This window comes from Limulus polyphemus, unplaced genomic scaffold (assembly GCF_000517525.1).
Source record: "Limulus polyphemus unplaced genomic scaffold, Limulus_polyphemus-2.1.2 Scaffold2589, whole genome shotgun sequence".
NCBI classification, from domain to species: domain Eukaryota; kingdom Metazoa; phylum Arthropoda; class Merostomata; order Xiphosura; family Limulidae; genus Limulus; species Limulus polyphemus.
Window position 1 is genome coordinate 121,518 of NW_013668199.1, and position 24,144 is coordinate 145,661.

Here is a 24,144-nt window from a genome sequence, read left to right on the forward strand (position 1 = left end):
TATAGTAACTAGAGCTACGTTAGGAATAGTATAGTAAGTAGTTAGTTTACATTAGTTAACTAAGTTTAGTAAGTCTATTTACTAAGAAAAGAAAAGTAAAGGGTAATTAGATTTATTTTGATTTTTTTGGGTGACTATGAGGTTGGTCTAATTGACCAATTCTGTTTTGAGAAAGGGTAGAGAAAATAACAGATAAACTATAAAGTTTTACTGAAAAAAAACGTTGGAAATGCATTTAGGAGGTTTTAGGGATTACACAAAGTATTTTTAATTTGAACAATTACTTTGCACACGGACTATTCATAACAAATACTCAATATATTTCTGGACAAATCTTTATTTTAGTTTATTAAAAATACTTCACTAAAAAATATAATTTTTTTTATGTGAAAGACTTATAATGTTAACTGAAAGACTGCCAAATTTTGTGAAGATATACACACTATATTGAAAGTTAGAAGTATTAAATCTATAAAGACTATACGAGTACAAAGAGGTCACATGGTCTGTCAAATCGACGGACCCCGTGTTGAGAGAGTTAATTACCATCAGTTATTTAATTTACAGTGTTCACTGTCTGTGTCTGTCATTAATTATATTTCGGCAGTCTTTAAAAGAGCAAGGCTTCATTCTTTCATCATTATGTTTTTGCAAAAATTTCCACCAAATTGTTTCAAGTTTAGAAGAGACACATGCACTGGCAGGAGCTCATTCATTCTATCCTCTTGTGTTTTGAGATATCCAGCAGGCAATAGTCATCCTTCTGTCTTGACTTCTTTTTCTGCTTCTCAATCTTTCACATCTACTGTATCTACCTATTCAATCAAGTTCCCAAGCAGAGTAGTTGTACATGAATTGATCAATGACTATTTTCATTTCTAGTTTGCCCTCTGCCTAGACTGTTGTGGAGTTATCTAGGTTCTTTTCATCTGTGGGACCCTTGACTTTGGTATCCGTTTGACAGATTCTTTATTCCAATATTTCCCTTTTCTTTTGTTATTTTCTCTTTCTTCTTACCCCATATCTTTTTCACTTCCTCCCAATTATGTTTACCTACTAACTTTGAGTAAGGAAATTTTAGATCCCTTTCTAAAAGAAACTCTTGAAATTGTTTAACATGCATCTCCTTGTTTCTACTCCCACTTTTTTGTAGTTCAAATAAATCAGGATACTGGAAGCCTGTAATAGATCTCTCATCTCAGTAAAATTTCTTAGGGATCTCCCATTTCCAGGGGAAACTTACTCTAGGGATAAACAAGGCCATAATCTAGGGCAATACATTTTAAGGATGACAAATTTTGGAACAAAATGTAAAATGTTAAAAGAAAGTTAGTAAGAACTAAAATAATGTTATTCTACTTTTTTAAATTTTAACATGAATATTCATGTACTTACATCTTTATTGGAAAATTATTTTATACATTTTAAATCCTATTTAATTAAGATATACACATTTTTTACAATCTTTATATCACTTTCTAATTTAAAATAGCAATTTTGTCTCATTAGTTGTAATTGTTGTCAGAACACAACACTAAATTTCTAAAATATAAGATGAATAACAAAACTTTTTGTGTTACTTGGAAGTTTCACATTGTAGTAATAATTGTATTTAGCAGATTTTTTGTAGAACATGTCAATTATTTATTTTTAAAAGTACTAAAACCTAGCAAATACTTTAGGGAACATTTTTCCTGGCTTACAGTTCTGGGCAGTAGATTGACAAAAAGTTCTATTGTTACACTGTTAATTTTATGGTTACAAGGTTGAACCCTTTGGCTACTTCTTGTATAGAGAATGATATACAGCTCAACAATACTTACAATAACTCTAACCTTCTTAACATATTTTCACAACAATTTGTAAGATTTTGTTAAAGATTACAAGTATTTTGTACAAAAAGAATTAGTTTAGTCTAATTAAGAATTTTAACTAAAGATTTGATACTTTTGTATTTTAGTTATTTGAATTCAGACTCTGAATATTTGAGTATTATCATCAATGCATTGTGCAATGAAATGTTAATTAAAGATAGACAAAATGTACGTACCTTTTAATTTTTTGTCGAATAATCTTAAAATATATTCTTTCAGTTATATTCTTAATCTTAAGTTTTTACTTTTTCATATTATTTATTTTTGATGTTTTATTTTCCTTTCCTGTCCTTTAGCATTATTACTTATTGCGACACACGTTAACAGGCATTCTCATGCGGTATTAGGGTATCATCAGCAGAGACACTAGCCTTTCTCAGAATGTTGTGACATTCGCCTAATACACTAAGCCTGATGAACCAAGGCAGTTTGGCTTATGTTTAAAAAAATTATTAAACCTTTGTAATATGCATTTTAAAACATAAATAGTATATAATTAACTTATATATACAACTAAAACATAAAGTTCTATATGGAATTCTTTGCACCAATTTCAAAATAACTGTTGGGAAATCATATTTTATATTGTGGTCTTTCAATTGGTTATAGACACCTAGCTCAACCAAATATAATTGGCTGAGAAATCACAACCCTGTGTGTATGTAGAAAGTGTTAAAGAGCTCCAAAAAATGTCTTTTCTCCCAATGTGCACCAAGAAGCTTGAAAGAAGAATGTGTAACCAGAGCAATTAATATAGATTCTATTTATACATGGAAAATTAGCATACAATAAGAAGTATTCAAGCTACAAAGTTCAGAAGTTAACATTTTGTGAACTTTTGCTTAAACTGAAGTTTAAGAATTTTTATTTAATGTTTCTTTTGAAACAAAGAAACTAAAACTTAGAAGATGTAAAACTTGGAACTATAATACTAATTTCATTGCCATACATTGATCATGAGATTGTTTAACCCCTATGATGATGACCTATGTGTTTTACAAGTAGGTTACATAACTCTCGTGAACTTTTTTGACAAAATGAAATTATTGGAGAAAATTGTTTGAAATTTTACATGAACTTTCCTAAAAGTATCTAGTTTCAGAAAAATAAGGTATCTAGTTGTGGTTTTTCTACTATTCGTTACTTAGTGTAGTTATTTGTACTTGGACTCTGAATAGTTTACATGCTAAGTGATTTTTATTTTGAGATACTATTTATTGTCTTACAGTTTTTACATTTCATTTGCATAATCTCTATAACCTCCTAAAAGGTAAATGCTTATATTTTAATTTACATTTTGTCTGTTATATCACTAATTCTAGTTATTATCATCAACATACAGTACAATGAAATGTTTAAAATTAACAATTGGAAATATGTATATATATATATATATACATTTTAACTCTTTGTTGAATAGTCTTCATATATATATTCTTTGTGTCATATGTGTAATTTCACATCTTTATCTTTTCACTTATAGTTTATTTTAAATTTTATTTCTGCCAAAACATCATGTGCTGCCTGCTGGCTATTATTATGTTTTGCACACTCCTGTGTTTAAAAGCTTTGTTGAGAAAGGAGACAAGTAAATAAACTTATAAAAATCATTAAACCTTTCAAATATGAATTTTAAAATATAAATAATACATAATTAACTAAAATATAAAAATAAAACCTAAATGCAGTTTAACTGTCTATCAATCTAATATGTATTAGGCAAGAAAGTATAGCCAAATGCTGGGGATCCAGCTCTTAACAATGGACGTTTCCTGTTACAGTAGCGACCTTCAAGAACAAAATTTGCTTTTTCTATTGGTTATAAATATGCCATTCAACATAAAACTGTTGCTTAGTAACACAGCTTCTACTTTGAAAGTGGGCATGTCTTATTTTTTGACTCTGGAAATTTTCAACAATCTTTTCATCAGCTTTAGTTCTTGCAAATGTCTCAAATTTTGTTTACAAGAACTTGTACATAAATGTACTTTTACTGTCTGAACTGATGCAAGTCTACATTCTTACCCTTGTTTCTCCCATATAGCTCTAAAGTTGAGATTTGTAACCATGGTCATGATACAGGCTGAAGTTTTAATTATTGTTTTAGAGGTTTCTTTTAAAATAAAGGATTAAACTTATATAATATAAAACTTTGAATTATAATGTACTTGATAATAATAATTTGATTAAAACGCATTTATAGTAAAGTAGTTTAATTAATTTTTAGAATGTAACTCAGAAACATGCACAGAGACAGGTTTAAAAATGGCATTGTTGTTATAGTGCTAATTAAATTTTGAAGGTAACAAAGTAAAATCTCATGACATGCTCAGAACACAGGTGCCCTTAACCATAGGGTTAATTTAATTTATCAAGTTGCTGCTTAATGACTGGGCATTGTTACATCCACAGTGTAGCTGACATTATTAGTCTGCTAAATGTTAGCCTTTTCATTTTCAATCACTTGATGGGCTGGGCAGCCTATTACATCTATAGTCCAGGTAATGTAAAAATCTTAGAGATGTTATACTAAAACATATTAAATAATAATTAGTAAAAATTGCCCAGATTATTGCCTTAATATCATAAATTACAATTCATTACAGATATCTGAAAAAGTTATTATCATATGATATATATTCTATTTTGTTGAGTTAAGTTTGCAAAATATTTTTGTTTTTTTCATAATGGATGGGAGTAAAAGACTTAGTAGAAAACAATATCACACACAAGCTAAGGAAAAATAAAGAAATGCTGAAGATTTAGATATACATGACTGTTTCCAGTTTAAGTTTAATGTGACTGTTATGATAGTTAGCTTATACAGCATGAGTGTTAAATTTAGCTATTTTTAGAAGCAATAGTTTATTGCAGTTTTATGTAACTGTTTACAAATCATAAGTTGTGTAGCTCAATAGTTATGAATTGGTAATTGTTATAATATTGCATCATGTTAATAGAACCTTCTGAGTCTTCTTTTAATTATTATTGCATCATAATATCTAGTAGTGTGTGGAATGTTCTAGACCTCTGTTGGGGTATAAATATGCATCAAAAATTTAGATCAAAAGATAGATCTAGACTATGTAATTTTGAGTTAAGTGACAAAAGAGTATATAGTGGCAATTTTTAAAGTGAACTGATCATAAACTGTATTGTAATAACAGAGCAGAGAAGAATAATTGGTCTTGTTATGTGTGTTCTAAAGTAACTGAAGCAGCCTGTGTGGACTTTCATGAAAAAGAGACAATTATTTAAAGCTCTGGATACAACTGTTATAACCAACAATGTAATGAACATTTGTATATATGTTTGACTTATTATAATATTATTTTAAAAGAAGTAGACTGTATTGCTGTTTGTTTACTGTTGAAATTTATCTCCAACAAGTCAGAGACACCTACTGTAAAGAATCTACCCCATACAAAATCCTGACATGAAAGTATTAATAAAAGAAACTAGATTTATTTTTTGAGAAGCTGAGTACTGGCTCTTGTAGTAATGTTTCCAATCTTATGAAAAGTTTAGAAGACGTAAAGTTGTAATTCACATTCATCCTGGCAATATTGCTAATATAAAAATTCCAATAAGCTATTCTCGTTCAGTGCTGCCCTCTATATGCAAAAAAGTTTTTCACATAACACAAAGCTCGAGTTCCCACATATCTCACGATCAGTATGTTTCAGCTACATCTCGCATGCAAATCATCACGTGACAACTTTACATCAATAGGAGTGCGATACATCCTCCTAACGCATGCGACTCCCTCTATCATTTCTTGTTTGGCAGTGCTATCATCAAGACTCGTGAATTGTCATCTTTTATACATTGGGAGATTCATTATTATATGAGTTGATCTTCGTCAAGCCTCGAGTTTGGGGGCCCACACACTTGGAATATGGTCCGTTAACTTTGGACAAATAAGCTGTTATACTGTTATAGTTTTTTTAATAATTTTGTAATTAATATTATGAATTACCTCAGTTTTTTTTTTACACGTTACCCCCCCCCCCTCCTTTTCCAGACATTTTGTTTCCATGTCCAGCACCTTACCGTCATTTACCTGCCCTACATTAGTAATATATTCTCAATACAGATTATAGTTCTGTTATCGAACTGTTCTGTCTCTATCACTTCTTGATTCTTTCCCTTTTTTTACTATGTTGTCTTTTATCACACACTAGTGGCCATTTCTCCAGGACTGAGGATGCCCAAGGTTGACAGTTTGCTGTTTTAGGTTTGCTCAATGTGGGATTGGGTACCAATTTCATGCCTTGCTCTTTGAGCTTCCATTGGATCTTTATGTCTTTGCCTCCAGCTCCTCATCCACTTGCTTTAACTGTTGATGCATTCAGACAGGATTGGGATCTGTTTATACCGTTAGTTTTCATCCCATTCATCATCTTCCTCAGGTGATTTTGTTCATCCTTGCCACACTGTGTTAGGTCTTTCTTATTGCTCCTTCCTAGCCAATACAGATCTGGTTTTCTTAGCTGTTTCATGTGGATCTGTTCTTTTGTTCTCATCCCTGCCATTTCTTAGACTGAATAAATTAGGAGTGGTGTGCTTTTCAAAATTGGGTTTTCATGTTCTCATGTTGCACTGTCTCCAGTGTTGATGTTCCTCCGGACTGTCCCTTTTTTCTTCTAGTGGAGTACAGGAATCTTTACCACTTTCCACTTCCAAGTTGTTGGGGTAGTGGACCATAGAGGCATCCTTATGAATGTGATAGTGACATATGATACAAACAATAATGAATCCATTGCACTGAGAATAGAGCAGTGGTGTTCTGCTGGTGTAGATGATGAGATTTCCTTCAGTCTGATGCACCATCTCTAAACGGGTCTATCCAAGGGGATGTTGTAGCTTTGGAGTGAACCATAAAAATTGCAGTTTACCTCTTCATCCCACCTCCACATGAATGTTGGTTCCCTGTGCCTGGGTTTTGGGTTTAGAGCTGAACCAATCAGCATAAGTCCTCACACATGTATTACAGGTGTTTCTGTTCCCTCACACAATTGGACTGATGTTCACTACTACCACTACTCGCCTAGCTTGGAACTTCTTTTTTTTTTTTGTGCTCTATGCCAGTTGTTTGAAGGTACTCCTATTTTGTCAGGGTAAGGCTACATGGACTGGAAAAATGTAAGGAGTCATCTAACTTCCCATGTAAATTCATTTGAATACAAAACATGTATAATGAGCCTCTTACAAAGAGCCAAAAACATTGAAATTCAGTATCATTTCACTGACCAACTTACAAAAAAATATTAATTATTGAAGAAGTATTTTGAATAGAGTTGCTGCTGTTGTTAAAAACTTTCTTCTCGGGGATTTGCTTTTAGAGCAAAAGATGAACAATTTGAGTTTTCTAAATTGATGATTTTATGACATTGTTAGAACTAATTGCTGAATTCAATCCATTTTTTGGCAGAACATATTGCAAAATATGGAAATGTTTGTAGTGGAAGAATGTCTTATCTTTCTTCTAGAATTTGCAATCAGTTCATTCACTTAATGGCTATGGAAGTAAAATAAACCGTAATCAAAGAAGTCAGAGATTGTAGATTCCATGTCTGATATATCTCATATGAACCAACTGACCATTGTTCTGAGATATGTTAAATCAGGTTGAACACCAACTGAACATTTTATCTGCTTTTTGCCCAGTATTAAACACCAAGGTAAAAACTTGAAAATGCAGTGTTTCATGCTCTTACTTCTAAAGATATTTCTATTTATTGAGGGCAAACATATGACAATGCCAGCAACTGGTTTGCAAGCTAGATTACAATATTTTAGTTCATATGCTGTATATGTGCCCTCCACTGCTCATTCTTTAAATTTAGCAGGACAGTGTTCTGCAAATTGCCCTCAAGAAGCTTTTATGTTTTTCATATGGCCCTTTAAATCTATACATTTTTCAGTGCATCGTCTCAAAGATGGGAAGTTTTGATTTAAAATCAAAAACCAGGCAGTAAAAGCTTAAAAAGGTTATCTGACACTAGATCATCTGCTCGCCATGATGCTTGCTTAAGTTTATGTGAAAACTGGAATGGTGTTATAACAACAATAGAAGAAAATGCTACTGAAAAAACAACCACATGATGAGAAGTTGCTGGACTCAAACACCAGATGAAATTATTAGAATCAGCTTTAATGGGCATTTTCTGGATGTCTTTAATGCAGTTCATATGAAACTTCAAAGTGTTAATATGTATTTATTTAGTGATACATTTGTATGATTTATTAATAGTTTATAAAGACTGTTCTGATTAGCCTGTTCATAATGATAATATATTCAACGAATTAGAAAAAAACAACAAAAATAAAATCCTAAAATAAAAGTTTAGATTAAAACATTAGATTGTCTGCAATTTGAAATCAACAAAAGAGCTGCAGCATGTAAAAATTTATATAAGTTTAATTTCTTATTCAACATAAGAACCAGAAACTAGTGTGCTGAGAAGCTACATGAGTTTTAGAAATGATTTGAAGGAATTCTTTGGAAATGAGTGTCTTCATATTTCCAAAGTTAATTTTAATAAGTTGAAAATTTAGAAGGGAACCAAATAACAATGTTTAATTTGTGTAAAATACTTCACCGCAAAGATTTGAAGTATGTGTATCCAAATGTGGACATAGCTCTACAAATTTTTTTATCAACAGTGTGACATATTGTACTGCAGAGAGATTTTTATCTCTTTTGAAAAGATCAAAAAATTACTGCAGGTCAAATATTTTAGAAGAAAAACTAAATGTCTTTGCTATTTTAGCTATTGAGAATTCTGTAGTAAACGGATTATGACAATATAATAGATAAATTTGCACAGTTAAAAACAAGACATAAAAATTTCTAAATTAGTGACTAGTTATATTGCAAATATGACATGAACAATTATAAATGAAAATTTTAAAAATGTGGGATGCACCCGTCTTAATAAGGAATAAAAGATATTCATACTTGCACCAAAAGACGGACCAAAAATAAGTTTATAAATTTGTACTTTTAAGGTGAAACATGAAAAACTAGAAGAGCAGAAAAATTAATTTGGCCAAGGGGCAGCAAATTTTAAGTCTGCTGCTGCCCTTTTCAAAATTAAAAATGTTGCCTTTCCTCTGGTCTGTCATTTCAAAATTAGTAAGCAATACAAAATTCCAAAGTAAACCTATTTCTGAGATACTAAAACTACACAGTTTGCTTAAGGATTTCAGTTTACATGTAATTGGAATTTTATTCTAAAATGTGAAATTTGTGTGTGTCACTCGGTGGAAAGTAGCAAATTAGAATTATTTGATAATTAAATGTGTCACATTTATGGGTATTGAAATGTAACTTAATGGTTAGAATTGAATTTATTAAGGTATATAATTTAAAAAGTGTTCACTAGCTCTCAGTATTTTTTAACTGCAACTCATTACTTGTTGGGTAATTTTTTATGCTTAGGGACAGACAATTGATGCTGAGCACCTGTCAGAACTGACGGAAGAAGAATATGAAGTAAATTTCATGAAATCGAATCTAAAAGGTTTTGTTCGATTAGATGTCAAGTATCTTATTCCCTTTTTTACAAGAAGATTCACTCATCAGGTTAGTTCTAACCCACCTCTGATATCTTTACCAGAGGACTCAGACTATATTTTTATTTGCTTTCACATAATAGTTTTATTAAAACATTCACTTTCCTTCATCATCCTTTAAAAAGATTCATGCCTAAGAAGTTTCTATATGCTTATCATTAGTAAAAAAACAATATTATTTCCCATTATTTCGTGGAAAATTCAAATGTCTCAAGGTTGCATGTACTCATAAAAAAGACAAGTCATCATATCTCTACTTCTGCCATGAAAGTCACACCTCAATTGCAAAGTATACTTTCAATATATGAAAAAATATATAATTACATTTTTCAACGTTTACAAGTCAAATATCATTGGCATAGTGTATACATGCTTATTATGTTAACAAAACGTTCTCAACCTTTGCCTGACATGTATTATGTTGTTAATTAAAAACAGAAGTCACTTCTTAACTTCAGCCAAAAACTTCACACCCCTGGATAAGTTATATGAGTAGCTTCCATGTGTTTATCATGGTAGCAAACAATTCTTTTGATTTACCTTGAATTTAATAGTTAACATGTGCTTATTGTATTTTTAAATAACAATTTCTATACAAAACTTCTGTAGAGGATTATAATATTTATAACTAGCAAAAGTACCTAGCTTGGCTTGGGTTATTAGGCTAATATATTCTAGATGACTATGTCAGTATGTGTATTCTGAACCTATTTTAGCATCTCGCAAGTGGGCATAGTCTTTAATTTGGAGCTTCTTTTAGTTTTGCAAATGAATCACGGCCTTTCTGTTTTAATTTTGGTATGCATTACGATTTGTCCATTATGATTTTAGTGACAGGCGTGCAAGTGGGCTGTGAAACCTTGTAAGTGTAGAGAATGCTGGTATGATTTAAAGAAATGAATAAATAAGCCTAAAGTAAAGACATAGTATTAGATAACCTAGCCTAGAGCCAAGTGCATAAACTTTATCATGAAAGTAAAAATATCGAACCAATTTTAAACTTAAATCATTTCTGATGAAGGTATTTTCTGTTATATCACCAACATTTTAAATAAAAAACAAACGTTTTTAATCAATGGAGACTAAATTAAGAAGTCAACAAATATTTTTCCAGTTTTGTTGTTTATACATTTCATTTTATAGTTTCAGTACATAGATTAACAACAATATTAGGTTATACATTTGTTGCTAAGCAACATGACATAAAATCCATTGTTGGAATGCATTGTTAACAAAACACACTGGCTTTTCTATATATTAGAAGCTGTTAATCTAACTGATATACTACAGTGGGGTGGTAGTGCTTGCCTCATCATTTTTAACAGGTTATACATGGGGTGGTTGTACTTGCCTCATCATTTTTGATGGGTTATATGTCTATAATAAAAGAGCTTGTCTGTCTGTGATTTCTGTTTGTAATATAAGGAACCACTTCTTTTCAATGTGGTTTTTTGTTAGCTTGCCTCATTAAAAAGATACACACATGTGGATAAGATAAGTAATAATACCCAGGTGTAGATTTTCAGGGTCCACTTGGTATGGGTGCAAAAGATGCACACATGTGGATAAGATAAGTAATAATACCCAGGTGTAGGTCTTCAGGGTCCACTTGGTATGGGTGCAAAAGATGCACACATGTGGATAAGATAAGTTTGTTTGTTTGTTTGTTTTTTGTTATGCACAAAGCTACACAAGGGCTATCTGTGCTTCGCCCACCATGGGTATCGAAACCCGGTTTCTAGCGTTGTAAGTCCGCAAACATACCGCTGTGCCACTGGGGGGCGATAAGATAAGTAATATTACCCAGGTGTAGATCTTCGGGGTCCACTTGGTATGGGTGCAAAATATGCACACATGTGGATAAGATAAGTAATAATACCCAGGTGTAGATCTTCAGGGTCCACTTGGTATGGGTGCAGAATATCAGATTTCTAGGTTCTTTTCTCTTGGAGCTATTGTGGTCATACACACACACAGACATGCCCATTTATTATTATAGATAAACATTTCCATGTTTAAAAGTTTAGCAGAAGATTTACATTATTTGATACTTACATACTTATTATGAACTTGATGGACAGTGGTTTCTTTTACATAACTAAATGTGGGATTAGTGTTGTAGAATAGGCACACAGAGTAGAAATGACTTTTCAATTTTTAACATCCACATGAACTCAGGTCTTTACTAAACAATCCTCTAAGTTGTAGTTTCCACATGAATTCAGGACTTCACTAAACAGCTTTTCTACTTGTAGTAACCACATTAAACCAATACTTTACTTAACAGCCTCTGCACTTATAGTCTCCAAATTCAGCCAGGACTTTACTGAACACCCTTTGTACTTTGTTTATACATTAAGTTGGGACTTTACTAAACAACCTTTTAACTTGTAGTTTCCATATGAAATCGTGATTTAACTGAACAGCCTTTCTATTTGTAGTTTCTACATTAAACCAACACTTTACTAAACAGTCTTTCTACTTGTAGTTTCCACATGAAGTCAAGACTTTATTAACCAGTCTTTCAATTTGTAGTTTCTACAAGAAGTCAGGACTTTACCAAACAACCTATCGACTTGTAGTTTCCACATGATGTCAGGACTTTACCAAACAGCCTATCAACATGTAGTTTCCACATGAATTCAGGACTTTACTAAATAGCATCAAATTATAGTTGCTATGTGTAAAGTTAAGACTTTAGTAAATAACAGTGTAAGCTTAAAACAACTAATAGTTAATACAGAATTTAGTATAGAGTAATGGTTTGTATTCAGTTTACCAAACAAAAGGATACTGAACATTTCAGTATCCTCAATAATTCACAACTGTTTAGTGGATTTTTCAGGAAATATTCTTAAAAGTTCCTTCTCCTCTTTTTAATTTGGTTAACAGCACATAGAATTCTAGTAAGCCAAGAAATGTTTTTATTACTATACTCTTTCTCGGTCACCATAACTTATCACAATTTAATCAGAGATGTACAAGAACTGAGTTTAAGCAACACTGAAAGTGAAACATGCTGTGCAGAACTATTGAGTTTATAGCAATCTGTAATGAAAAAAGATTATCAAGACCTTTCCTCAGATGAAGTATGGAAGTATTGATTAAATTATTTTAAGATAAACTGTAACTTTATGAGTATTTCATATAGGTCTAACAATAGTGATAAAAATTGCATACTTGTTTGCCAGCATGATATTAACCCTTTGAGTGCATAAATAAATTTGGAATGGGTTCTCAAAAGTGTCAATTATCCACTAACAAATGAAATTTATAATTTGATCTTTTTAGTACTTTTTTCAATATCAAAATCCACCAGTTGAGCTTTTGCTTGGTGATGTATGAATTCGTGGACTAAGGCAGGAAATTCAAGGACGTATGAGTATCCTGATTGTTGCACTATGAGGAAAAGTTTTTGTGACACTGTGAGGAAAAGCTTCTTGTCACACCAAACTGCTGTAAATGTCAAGTCAGATAAATCCAATTATAGCATCCAAAGGGTTAAACAAAAGGCCCTCTATGTTAGATAAAAAAAACATTTAAAGTGGTATTTTTATGCCCTCTCATTTGAAATCCTTAATTTAAGAAAACTCTGGAAAAAACACTTACAATCTATTAGGAACATTTTTTATTTATTGCTCAACATCTTACAAGATTTATTTTAAAAGTTATGGTTTAAATACCTTAAAGCTGCCAAAGCATTAGAAACCAATAGGCGTAAACTTTGTGATAAAAATCATGTAAACTGCAGACATTTTTAAACCAAATTTTTCTTAATTTTTCCAGTTCAGGTTAAAGTCGGAAGCACATAAAAATAGCATTTCAGGTAGTATTATGCAGCTTACATAAATAGAGTTTCAGAGAGTCTTCTTCTTCATTTTTTTTTGGACAGTTACCTATTGAAGACAAAGGATGAATCTGGTATTCTGATTTTGCATGCTTCTGATATTGAATCCAAATTGATCAAATTTAAAGAAACGTAGAAATAAAAAGGTGTTTACATGGTTTTATCATCACAGTTTCCTGAAGACATGAGTAATATTTAAACAAAATGCTCTAGAAGAATTGTGGTTTTGTTGCTATATAGTTAATCACATTAATTATATTTGTATTACAGTCTGCTTTGTCAGTTTTTCTGCTTTAATTGAAATGGCAGGATATAGAACAATTCCAACTTGTGAATGAATGGGCTCCCATTAATATTTATATTGATATTAATAGATTTATTAAGTTTAAGGATTAATTTTTTAGTATGAAAATACACTTTATCATTAAATGAAATTGAAAACCAAATCTTAAAAACAGTAGAAAATACAGAAAAAAGATCCATTAAGAACTAAAATTTCATTTCATCATAAGATCAAAAACTTACAGTCATTTTTGGCCACTTGGTGGTGCCTAAGTTGCCTACTTGGAAATAAGCCTACTGATTTCATTGCTTCACCTAATTTGGTATTTAAAACTGTAACATTAAACATTTTATGTTGCGTATACAATAGTATTTTGGACAAACTTCTCCCTGCCAACATTTCCAGTCCAGCTGACAACTTCTGTTATTGAATCAAAGAGCTCTTTGGCATTGGCATTTGGCCAACAAAAAAAATAATTGACTGATTAAGAGGAATAAACAAAACTGCAGTCTAGTGTAGGTTTATCATTTTGATGAATACTATTTTTGAAGAGAAAATTAAAGAGTTAAAGTTGCCAGCATGATGTTTATGAATCAACTCAGTGAGAAAAGTGGTGTGAATGTCGGAATTAGATTATTTTAGGAAGTTTTAGGCATGTCCTAAGTTCAAATATAATCCAGTCTTTTGGGGCTGATGCAACAGTGGTAAAACTGGAGTTCTGAACCATATTGTATATATACATGTGTACCTAGATTTTTTGTAACTTTAGAAAATCTTTGATTTTGTATAATCTATTTTAGTTATTTTTAAAACAAGAAAAGTTAAAATAATTGTTACAACACACAGAGTAGTCAGTAGTTTTTTCTGATGTTGAGAAACCTAAAAGTTAATTGGTTCAAGAACTCTTGTCTTTTCAAATGCCATTTATTTGTAATAAATTTTCAAGAATCTTTAAGAATCAGTGAGAAGACTGGGGTTGTCTTGTAGAAACCAGAACATTCTTTATTGTGTGTGATTAACCCTATAACAATGACGCGCTTCAGACTGAAGTGTGTTACATAACTCTCATTATATTATTTGTAATAAATTTTTAAGAATCAATGAGAAGACTAGGGTGTAGAAACCAGAACAGTCTTTATTGTTTATGATTAACCCTATAACAACAACTTGCTTCAGACTGAAGCATGTTACGTAACTCTCATTATATTTTGTTCTAGTAGTAAAACCAGTAGATAAAATGGTTTAAAATTTGACAAGAACTTTCATAAAAGTATTGTTACATCTCTGGTCGTTTGTTAGTTTCTGGTATAAATTCTTCCCGAGGAACTTCAGCGATACAAGTCCTTTCTTAAATAAAACTAGTTTATTCTTTCTCAATACAACTTTGCAATACACAGAATTTCCACGGTCACTTTAACTTAAACACACACTATAATTCACAACGATTCACACACTTTACTTACGGTCACTACCGTTCACTTGACTCAATTATCTGTCTCTATATCTGTCTATCTGCAATTATCCCTCCACTTTATTTGCTGACTTATATACTAAAATAGAGGGCGCGTAGAAAAGACTACAGTTGCCAGGAACAGTCATGATCCTTCTAGAAACTCCAGCGCACATGTTTCCAGCATCACATGACTTCTGCTGTCGTAACAGTATATAGATTGAGATATATGAAATATTTAATTCTTATTTTTTATACTATTTATAATAAATATTCCTTATTTAATGTAGTTATTTGCACTCAGACTCTGAATAGTTCACCTGCAAGTAGTTATCTTACAGTTTTCACATTTCACTTGCATAATCTCTAGAACCTCCTAAATGAATATCAGAAGATTTTTAAGGTAAATGTTAATATTTTATTTTTCCATTTTCTCTATCATATCAACAACTCTAGCTATTATCATCAATGTACAGTGCAATGAAATGTTTATAATTAAGAAATTGCATTATGTACATACCTTTTAAATCTTTTTTTTGAATAATATTAAAATATCTTCTTTGGGTTATATTGCATAATTTCACGTCTTTACCTTTTCACTTATAGTTTATTTTTAATGTTTTATTTTCCTTTCCTATTCTTTACCATTGATTATTTATGTCTACACACGTCAAAGGGTAACCATGGGCAATAGAATGGTATCAATGGCAGAGATATCTTAGCCTCCGGCAAAAATATTTTATACATGCTTAGTAATGTAAGCCTTGCAGAGCGAGGGGAAGCTTTGGTTATTTTATAAAAATTATTAAGCCTTTCAAATATAAATTTTAAAACACTAATAATGCATGATTAACTAAAATATAAAACCTAAATACAATTTAACTGTCTCTTAACTATAACATATTTAGGTAAAACCAACTGAAATGCTATCATAAACAAGGCAGCCAACAACAATTGGTGCCAATTTCAAAATAATCATTGTTGGATTATAGTGTAAAAAGAGCTCTTTCTAATGGTTATAAATATGTACATGTTAAAAGTACATGTAACTTCCAAAGCTCGATGTTAACTTAAGAAAGTAGGCATGGCACCTGTCAGGGGTCAACAAAATTTGTTCCTTGTTTCAACTGCATTCAGTGAAAGAACTTTGAAACATACAAGTGAACTACATTCTCATCTAGATTTACATCTAATGACTATCCCTTTATGCTTCAAGATGTACTTTACCAAATTTCAACAGTGCTTATGCACATGACACTAAAACTGAGAAATTTCATTATTGCTTTCAATGTTTCTTTTGAAATAAAGGAATAAAAAATAAAAACAAAAAAAAATAAAACTTTGAACTATAATCTACTTCATAATAATAATAATTTCATTTAAAAAAATTGATATTAAAGTGGTTTAATTAAATTGTGAATGTAATTCAATAACATGTGCAGAAAGGAGTTTAAAAAGTATGTTGTTGTTAAATGGTTAAAATAAACAGCTTCTTGAATAAGTATATAGCAAAGTTGATAACAAATACTTGCTTCTAGTATTCATAAACTTTTGAATTATTGATTTTTTTCAAATAATGAAGCTATGATTCAAAAGCAGAATGAATTAGCAGAAAGGGTTTTTAATTTTGATTTTTCTTGGGTAGACCTTAAATTTCAGAAATTCTATTTTGGTTGGATTTTAAATTGTTAAACAATTTTGATGAAAGTTCTAACAAAGCATAATTAAACTGTTAATACTTTGTTATCTGGTCCTATAAAAACTGCACAGTTCAAAAATTAGTTCATACTTGGATCTGTATTATAAGTGTTTTGTGCACCTAATGTGCGTATCATCAGCATTACAAATATTAGTTATCTTTTGAATACAAAATGCTATTAGGATTAGTACTACACTAAGTTGTGTTTTATCTGTATATATTTAGGATTCATACAACAAACATTGATACTTTAAAATTAGCACTACAATCTCATGTTGATTTAGGATTAATATGACAGACTGTAATATGTTGTATTTAGGTATTATATAGGGTATTTCAAGCACTGGTGTTTTTTGTTGGTACACTCAGTATTAATGTTATAAACATTAGTATTTTGTAAATAAGGTGCATTTAAGGTCATTATTTCAAATGTTAGTGCATTGTGTGTAGGATATATGTAACATCAGTATGGAAAAACAACAGCAATATTTTATGTAGAGTATACTAGCAATTTATGTACTGATATTTTATGTAATATCTGTGGAGTTTATGTAGGTCAAAATAACTGGACTTATGTTACAATCTGTGGATGTATATAAGGTGTCTTGTCTTGCATGTTTTGATAATCAAAATTATTCATAAAGTCCACTAACATCATATTGATATCACCATCTCTAATGTCAGAAGTCACAGTTATATCTGCATTGATCTATTGCAATAAACGTGATAAAAATCACTAGCCTAATTAAATACAGTATATTAATATAAAATGTAGTGTACCCACCAGAAACAGTCAGTGCAGTCTTTTACATGCCTTTTCATTGTCTTTGCTTCCACTATCATAAACTTATATTTTCGTGTTACTTAGTAATGCCAGTTACTGTTATCAGTCAGGTGGTAGCACTGCCTATATAGGGATGGCTCGGATTTTTATTGAAATGGTATTTTAAATATCTCCTCAATAAGTCATCATATCTTTACAATACTGTACAGTGTTTCCTTTTATAATGTAATGTAATGACTGAGTCACAAGTTCTGGGAATGTCTGTAAATGTCATAGCAAAAAGTTTGTATGTCTTGCTCTTCTTTCTTCTTCATATTTTTCCTTACATGATAACTCAAAAACCAAAACACTGGTGTCAACCAATTTCATTAAAATGACATAGTTTCAAACAGAGTATCTGCTTTTATAAGTATTATTAACTAGTAATACTTTAAAAAAAAAATCATAATTCTAGTGTAAACAATGTTATCGTTACCCTTTGAAGTTAGCTTTCTTGCGGAAATTTGGTGTTCCTTTAAAAAAACTTAAGTTCAGGGTGAAACTGAAATTGCCAGTCAATAATAGATAAGCAGTAAATATTACAGTTGGAACCTCATTATTTAGAACTTGGTTTTAAATACAACCTTCCTGTGTCTTTTGAAACACTGCATTAAAAAGAACAAGAAGAGAAAAAGCTTTTCAAAAAAGGAAGTAATTGTAGGGATGGTTAATATCAATACTTCAAAAAGAATGCAAACAAGATAGTAGGGATGGCATTTGCATCATCTCTACATAATAGCACAGGCAAGAATTAACACACAGCAATATATGTAACTATTCAATCACAACTGAGTTTCATTTATCCTATTTTTATCTGTTAAAATGCTACTACACTTTTTTAATCGGTTTTCATTGTTGTTGTTTTTTTCATGGATAAGTACTTTGTTATATAGTCATATTGAAAAATTAACGACATTTGTAAACAGTACTTTTACTTCTATGAACTGGAACACTATTCATGTTGATAATACTGCAGTGAAACTGTTATGTTTTATATTAAAAGATTTAACAAAGATTCATATAATTGCATGAGATCATTCACATTTATTTTAAACAAGCATTTTTAAAGCCGAGACGTAGTTATGACACAGTCACACATTATGTTCATATTGATAACACTTCTATTTTTCACTAACACTTTCTACTTAAGGTTTCAAATACACTCTAATCTTGGGTTTATTTTTCATTGGTTCTATAAATATTTGTGTTTTCTGTTAAGTAAGGTGAATCGTCAGTGAGTTGTACAATATTGGATGCATCATTGTATTAAGGCCTAATATATATCATAAAACTTGCACTAGACTCTATGTGGTTTTTCCACATTCTTCTTGATTTTTCCATCATGGATCTCAAATTTGATGTGTATAAAAATTGAGTAACATGTAAAAAATTACGATGAAACACGATCGAGATCTCAAGTATCAAGTCTTAGTTTCATTACTTTGGAGGTTTTTACCATTCAGAACTGTAATAATGCTTGTTTTAACTGTTGTACATTGGAAGCTTTGTTTGTGTCAACTTTATTTTCATGTGGTATAGTTTATGAAGGTTTTGAAATTCAGTTAACTCATTTGTTTTTTTAAATCTACTCAGGAGGTGAAAGACTGTAAGACCCAAATGACAGACTTGACTAATCAATGGTATCAGGCAATTCGAGGTCCATCAGAAACAGAAGAAGAGTCAGAAGAAACATTAATGTGATTAGATGTATGATAGATTCTCTGATAACTCAAATGTATTATCTGTGTGTGGTTGTAATATATTCTTCATGATTTGGCTATTGCACAGGTTTTTGGTTGTATGGTAATCTTTATGTGTGATGATAACACGTTTTCTTGCATTAGATTCTCAGCGAAAGTTAACTATAGCACTAACTGCATGTAAATTATTGAATGTGTCATTTTCTTTATAGGTTAATTGTATTTTTATGATGTTTATAATAAGCATACTGTGGTACATATATTTGATTATGATATTTTATTGATAAATTAATGGTGATGGATTTGTTTAGTTCATAATTTTCCAGATTAATTTATTATGGTGGTGTGATTAGTTGTATAGTCATCTTAAGAAGTTAGGTGTAGTGTCTGTAATTTTATGTAAGATGCTTTTGTTATGTTTGCTAAAACATTTTATAAGATATCTGATGATCTGGTTAACTATAATATGTAACTAAATTTAATGTTGATATGTTCATTGTCATACATGTAATTGATCTTTTATATAAATTGAATTTTGATTGAATGCATAGTGTTTATCTGAAGTCTACTGGAGTACATGATGAATATCTTAGCTTAGTTTCCTATAAACTTATGTATGATGTTTAAGACTACAGGAACATGATGGATAGTGATATCCTGGATTAGTTGCCTATACATTTATGTATGACATTTGTCTTAAGACTACTGGAATACATGATGGACAGTGATATCCTGGATTAGTTGCCTATACATTTATGTATGACATTTGTCTTAAGACTACTGGAATACGTGATGGATAGTGATAGTCTGGATTAATTGCCTATAAACTTACATGTAATCTTTTTCTTAAGGTTGCCTTGTTATGTGATTTATAGTGTGATGTGATGATATTTGTACAGGTGAGGTTCTGAATTTTTCAGACATTGTACATAAAATCTGACTGAATGTTTGATGTTCTTGATGAGTTGATCATGATGTGTGTAACTGGATGTTTGGCATTCTTGAGAAGGAAACTATGGCACAAGCTCATTATTTTTACATTTACACCATAACATTCTTCTATATCAATATTTGTAAAAATTAAAATTTGTCAGAGTTTGATGGTTAAGTATGCCATTTTTTGAGAATCACATTGAAGGATTTATGTTTTTTGGTAACAGTTTAAATATAATAGATAATCAGAATGCTTTATTACATGTAAACCAGATCAAAGCTATGAAAAAGAAAAATTAGTAGAAATACAACTGTTAAAGGTTTTCATTAAACTTCAATTTGTGTCAACTAAAAGTAAAAAACTATATTAATATTGAATAGAGTTTTATGTTAAACCTTTATTTTATAAACACTTCACAAAGTGTTTTATTTCTATTTTGTCAGATGCCAATGTTATACTTTACATGTTTTCACTGAATCCTTTTTTTGCATTCACCTTCTTGTCTAATTGCTCATATTTCCAACACTGTCCGTTTTATCTATCATTTTCAAATGATTACGAATTTATTGATTGTTTGTTATATCCCAGAGTGCTAAAGTAGGAAACATAGGATACTGTAATCAAAAGACTTCTTATGATATATGCAGATACATAAATTTGTGTTGAATTTCTTGACGGTCTTTATGGCTGTGTAATTGTGTATTGGAGAAATAACTGTATTATAATCTGTAGTGCATATACCTGGTACATAAAGTTATATATTGAGATGAAGTTATTTTGTACAACTCAGAATTAAATTTGCCATTTTGTATAGTGGTAGAACTTTGTTTTGTGTTTGTGTGAAAGGATTCCTAAGTATCGTTGATTATTTAAGGGTCTCTTAAACCAAATTTCAGTTTGTGTAGGGCCCATAATGTTTATCAGTTTTTTAAGGTATGCTCATTTAACTATATTTGTAAGAACTCCAGGTTTCAGAAGGAAAGCAGCATTCTACTCTTCACAGGACTTTACTTTCAGAATTATCTTCCTTTTTCAGCTTTTTGACAAAAAATGTTTTTCATTGTTGTTGTTTTTTGCACAAGTACATTCCATAAATTAAAATTGATTCTGGGAATCACTACTGGCATCCCTACAAACTTCTGATAAATTTACTAGTAACTACTGTTATATATGGTTACATTTGATGATTTTTAAAAAGATCAAGAAAGTGTATGTAAAGTTTTAACCATAACATTTTTAATGATTTAGGGCTTATTAGAGACTTTTCTGATATAGTCTTACCTCGTTTCACATAAAGCTGTCTTAATGTTTGTCTGCCCTCTAAGCATTGCTAAAACAATTTCTTGATCAGCACACCAGTCTTTACCCCATCAATTGTGTACCATTTCTGAACATGTGTGTATCATGTGACTACTCTCCACCAATAGTATTCCTCCACCTACCTATATTGGTGCAGCTAGGTCCACTTTGCTATTCCCACTCAATCCTCACTTTTCATTTGGCACAGCATTGTTTAGATGTTTGGTTTTTCACAAGTGACTACTGTTTATGTACATGCTTCTTTGCCATTTTTTTTCAACAGTTTTATTTTGCTGTGTTTGCATTTGCTTGTTTCAAAATTTTTTTTGCCTTTATTTCTTGTTACTGAATTACAAGAGATTGTAGTATGAATTTGTGATCAATGTTACTGTCGATAATTGCTACTGGTATGACTTCCCAGGAATCGGGTTTGATTTTATCTGCAGAGAAGGTACAGGCCTTAATTCACAGGAAGCTAGATTCATATGTTCAGCCAGCTATTTATTTTTATTTTTAACATGACAATGTTTCTGAGGAAGAATACAATCAATGAGTAGACATTTTGGACTCACTATTTCTGGTACCTTCCAATCAGTTGCCATGCTGCCATGTCATTCACCTTGGGTGAGAATTGTTTCCCTCCTCCTTTCTTCCTATTGCTTCTAGTTCACCTAGGGAATATGTGGTAAGTTGATATACCCGTGATAGGTCAAGTTCAGATGCCCTATATATGACTGTGACCTTATTTACACACGGGAGAAATACATATTTCACATCATCAGTGCTCAGTCTTTGGTAAGTTAGATATTTGTGTATCCTTTGTCATCTGAGCTACTTTAGATGAACTGTAAAGTAGATATTGGCTATTACTTTGTATCTTCAGTAATTTTAATAATTTTGCATGTTTGTTAATATTATGTACTTTGTAGACTCGGCAAATTTCATGGTTATGTTAGTTTGTTAGTACTTTACCTTGGTATGTTAAGATAGTTTGTTCCTTACATATTATTACTACTAGTAACATTTAATTCATTGTTCAGTTTGAATTTTTGTTTTTTCCTACATTGTTAACTATGTGCCTTTTCATCAGTGTAGTACTTAGTTAAGTGTCCTTTGTTGTTTAGGTTATTTTAGAGGAATGGTAAGTTAGATATTGATTATTAATGTGTCTTCTAGGTAATTTTCATTGGTTTGCATGTTTTTTATTATTAAATACTTTGTGGATTAGGTACACTTAGATAGTTTCTTATTTATAAGTACTTTGTTAACTGAGTATGTTTAGATAGTTGATACCTTACATATCATTACTACTAGTAATTATAATTCATTGTTCTATCTGAATTTTTTTCATAAGTGTTAACTATGTGCCTTATCATCCTAATTTTCATCAGTGTAAGACTTAAATTTTTTGCTTTGTTACATCGTTGATGTGTTTGTTTCTATCTCGTTTGTTGGGCTGAGGTTGGCTTTGTCTCCTTTTGCAATGTTTGTAATCCTAGAAACCTAATTTTCTCCTCATAATCTACAATTTAAGATTCTTCCCCACAGTGCCCACTACTTCGTTGATAGTTATTTATTGCTCTCAGTCGAGTTTTCCAGTTCAGGGCCAAAGTTTTTGGACTAATCTCAGCTCTTTACCTGTTTTGTTGGGATAGTACAAACTTTTACCTGACATATTCACTCTGTGAGTTTTTGCACCCTTCCTTCTATGGATGACTGGCTCCTGCTTGCTTCCTCCCATTTACAGTCCAGAGACCACAATCCTCTGCTCCTACAGGATGCAGAATGGGTGAGATTCCTGTTGACAGTGGGAAAGTCCGTTTTTAACCTCTCTCAATACCCCATTCTTTTTTTTGGAGGGGGGGAGCCAGGCCTTCTCCTCTTTATCCTTGGTCTTGCAATGAGCAGTTCGCAAATCCTTCACCTTTACTTATGGCTCAAGATGTTTTTTCTCTTTACAGATGTGGACTTCCTTGGAAGCTGTAATTCCCATGGATCAGGATAATATGAATTCCCTTAGGTGAACACTCTTTGGTCACTGGAACTTCTCCTGAGATCCCTGGCTTGGTGGTTAGACAGAATCCAGACCATGGCAGGGGAGCTGCTTACTCCACCTCATATGGATTTAAAACAGAAATCTCTCAGTAGTCGAGGTAAAACCCCAAACCCTTTGAAGATGAGAAAAGACACCTTGATCATCCATACCCCAGAAATCTCCCAGTAGTCGAGGTAAAACCCCAAACCCTTTGAAAATGAGTATGTGAAAAAAGGTATGGATGATCAAGGTGTCTTTTCTCATCTTCAAAGGGTTTGGGGTTTTACCTTGACTACTGGGAGATTTCTGGTCTATGGATAATCAATGTGTCTTTTTGAGCCTTTGGTAGTTCCTCTCCTATGTAGGGGGGTATGAGACATACTGACTTATCCACAGTGATCACTTATATCACTGAGCGAGGGGTTACCAATTCCAGATCTCTATGCTTTAAAATTCTGGATCTCCTTTCTGGGCTCACAGTCACCACATTAGCTTTCCTTTTTCCTGAATTTGATGGTGGAACTTTTATCTTCTCCCAACACAATTCTCTTCATGGAGTAGTCCCTCGTTCCACAGATATCACCACTCTTTGTCTTTACGCATGGCATTTCTCAGGCCC

General features: G+C 31.4%; 1 protein-coding gene across 3 annotated transcripts in view; it reads left to right on the top strand.

The window, feature by feature from the left end:
* The window catches only part of LOC106467371 (sodium/hydrogen exchanger 8-like), a 158,889-nt gene that overhangs the window by 118,762 nt on the left and 15,983 nt on the right, over positions 1-24,144 (top strand). For 2 of the 3 annotated variants that reach the window (XM_022395537.1, XM_022395539.1), the window contains 2 exons: positions 9,322-9,465; positions 19,151-21,018. In XM_022395537.1, the coding sequence (XP_022251245.1) occupies positions 9,322-9,465; positions 19,151-19,258 (252 nt within the window). In that variant the 3' untranslated portion in view covers positions 19,259-21,018. Of the gene's footprint in view, positions 1-9,321; positions 9,466-19,150; positions 21,019-24,144 lie in introns of those variants that run through there. The other variant, XM_022395538.1, reaches the window with a different exon arrangement.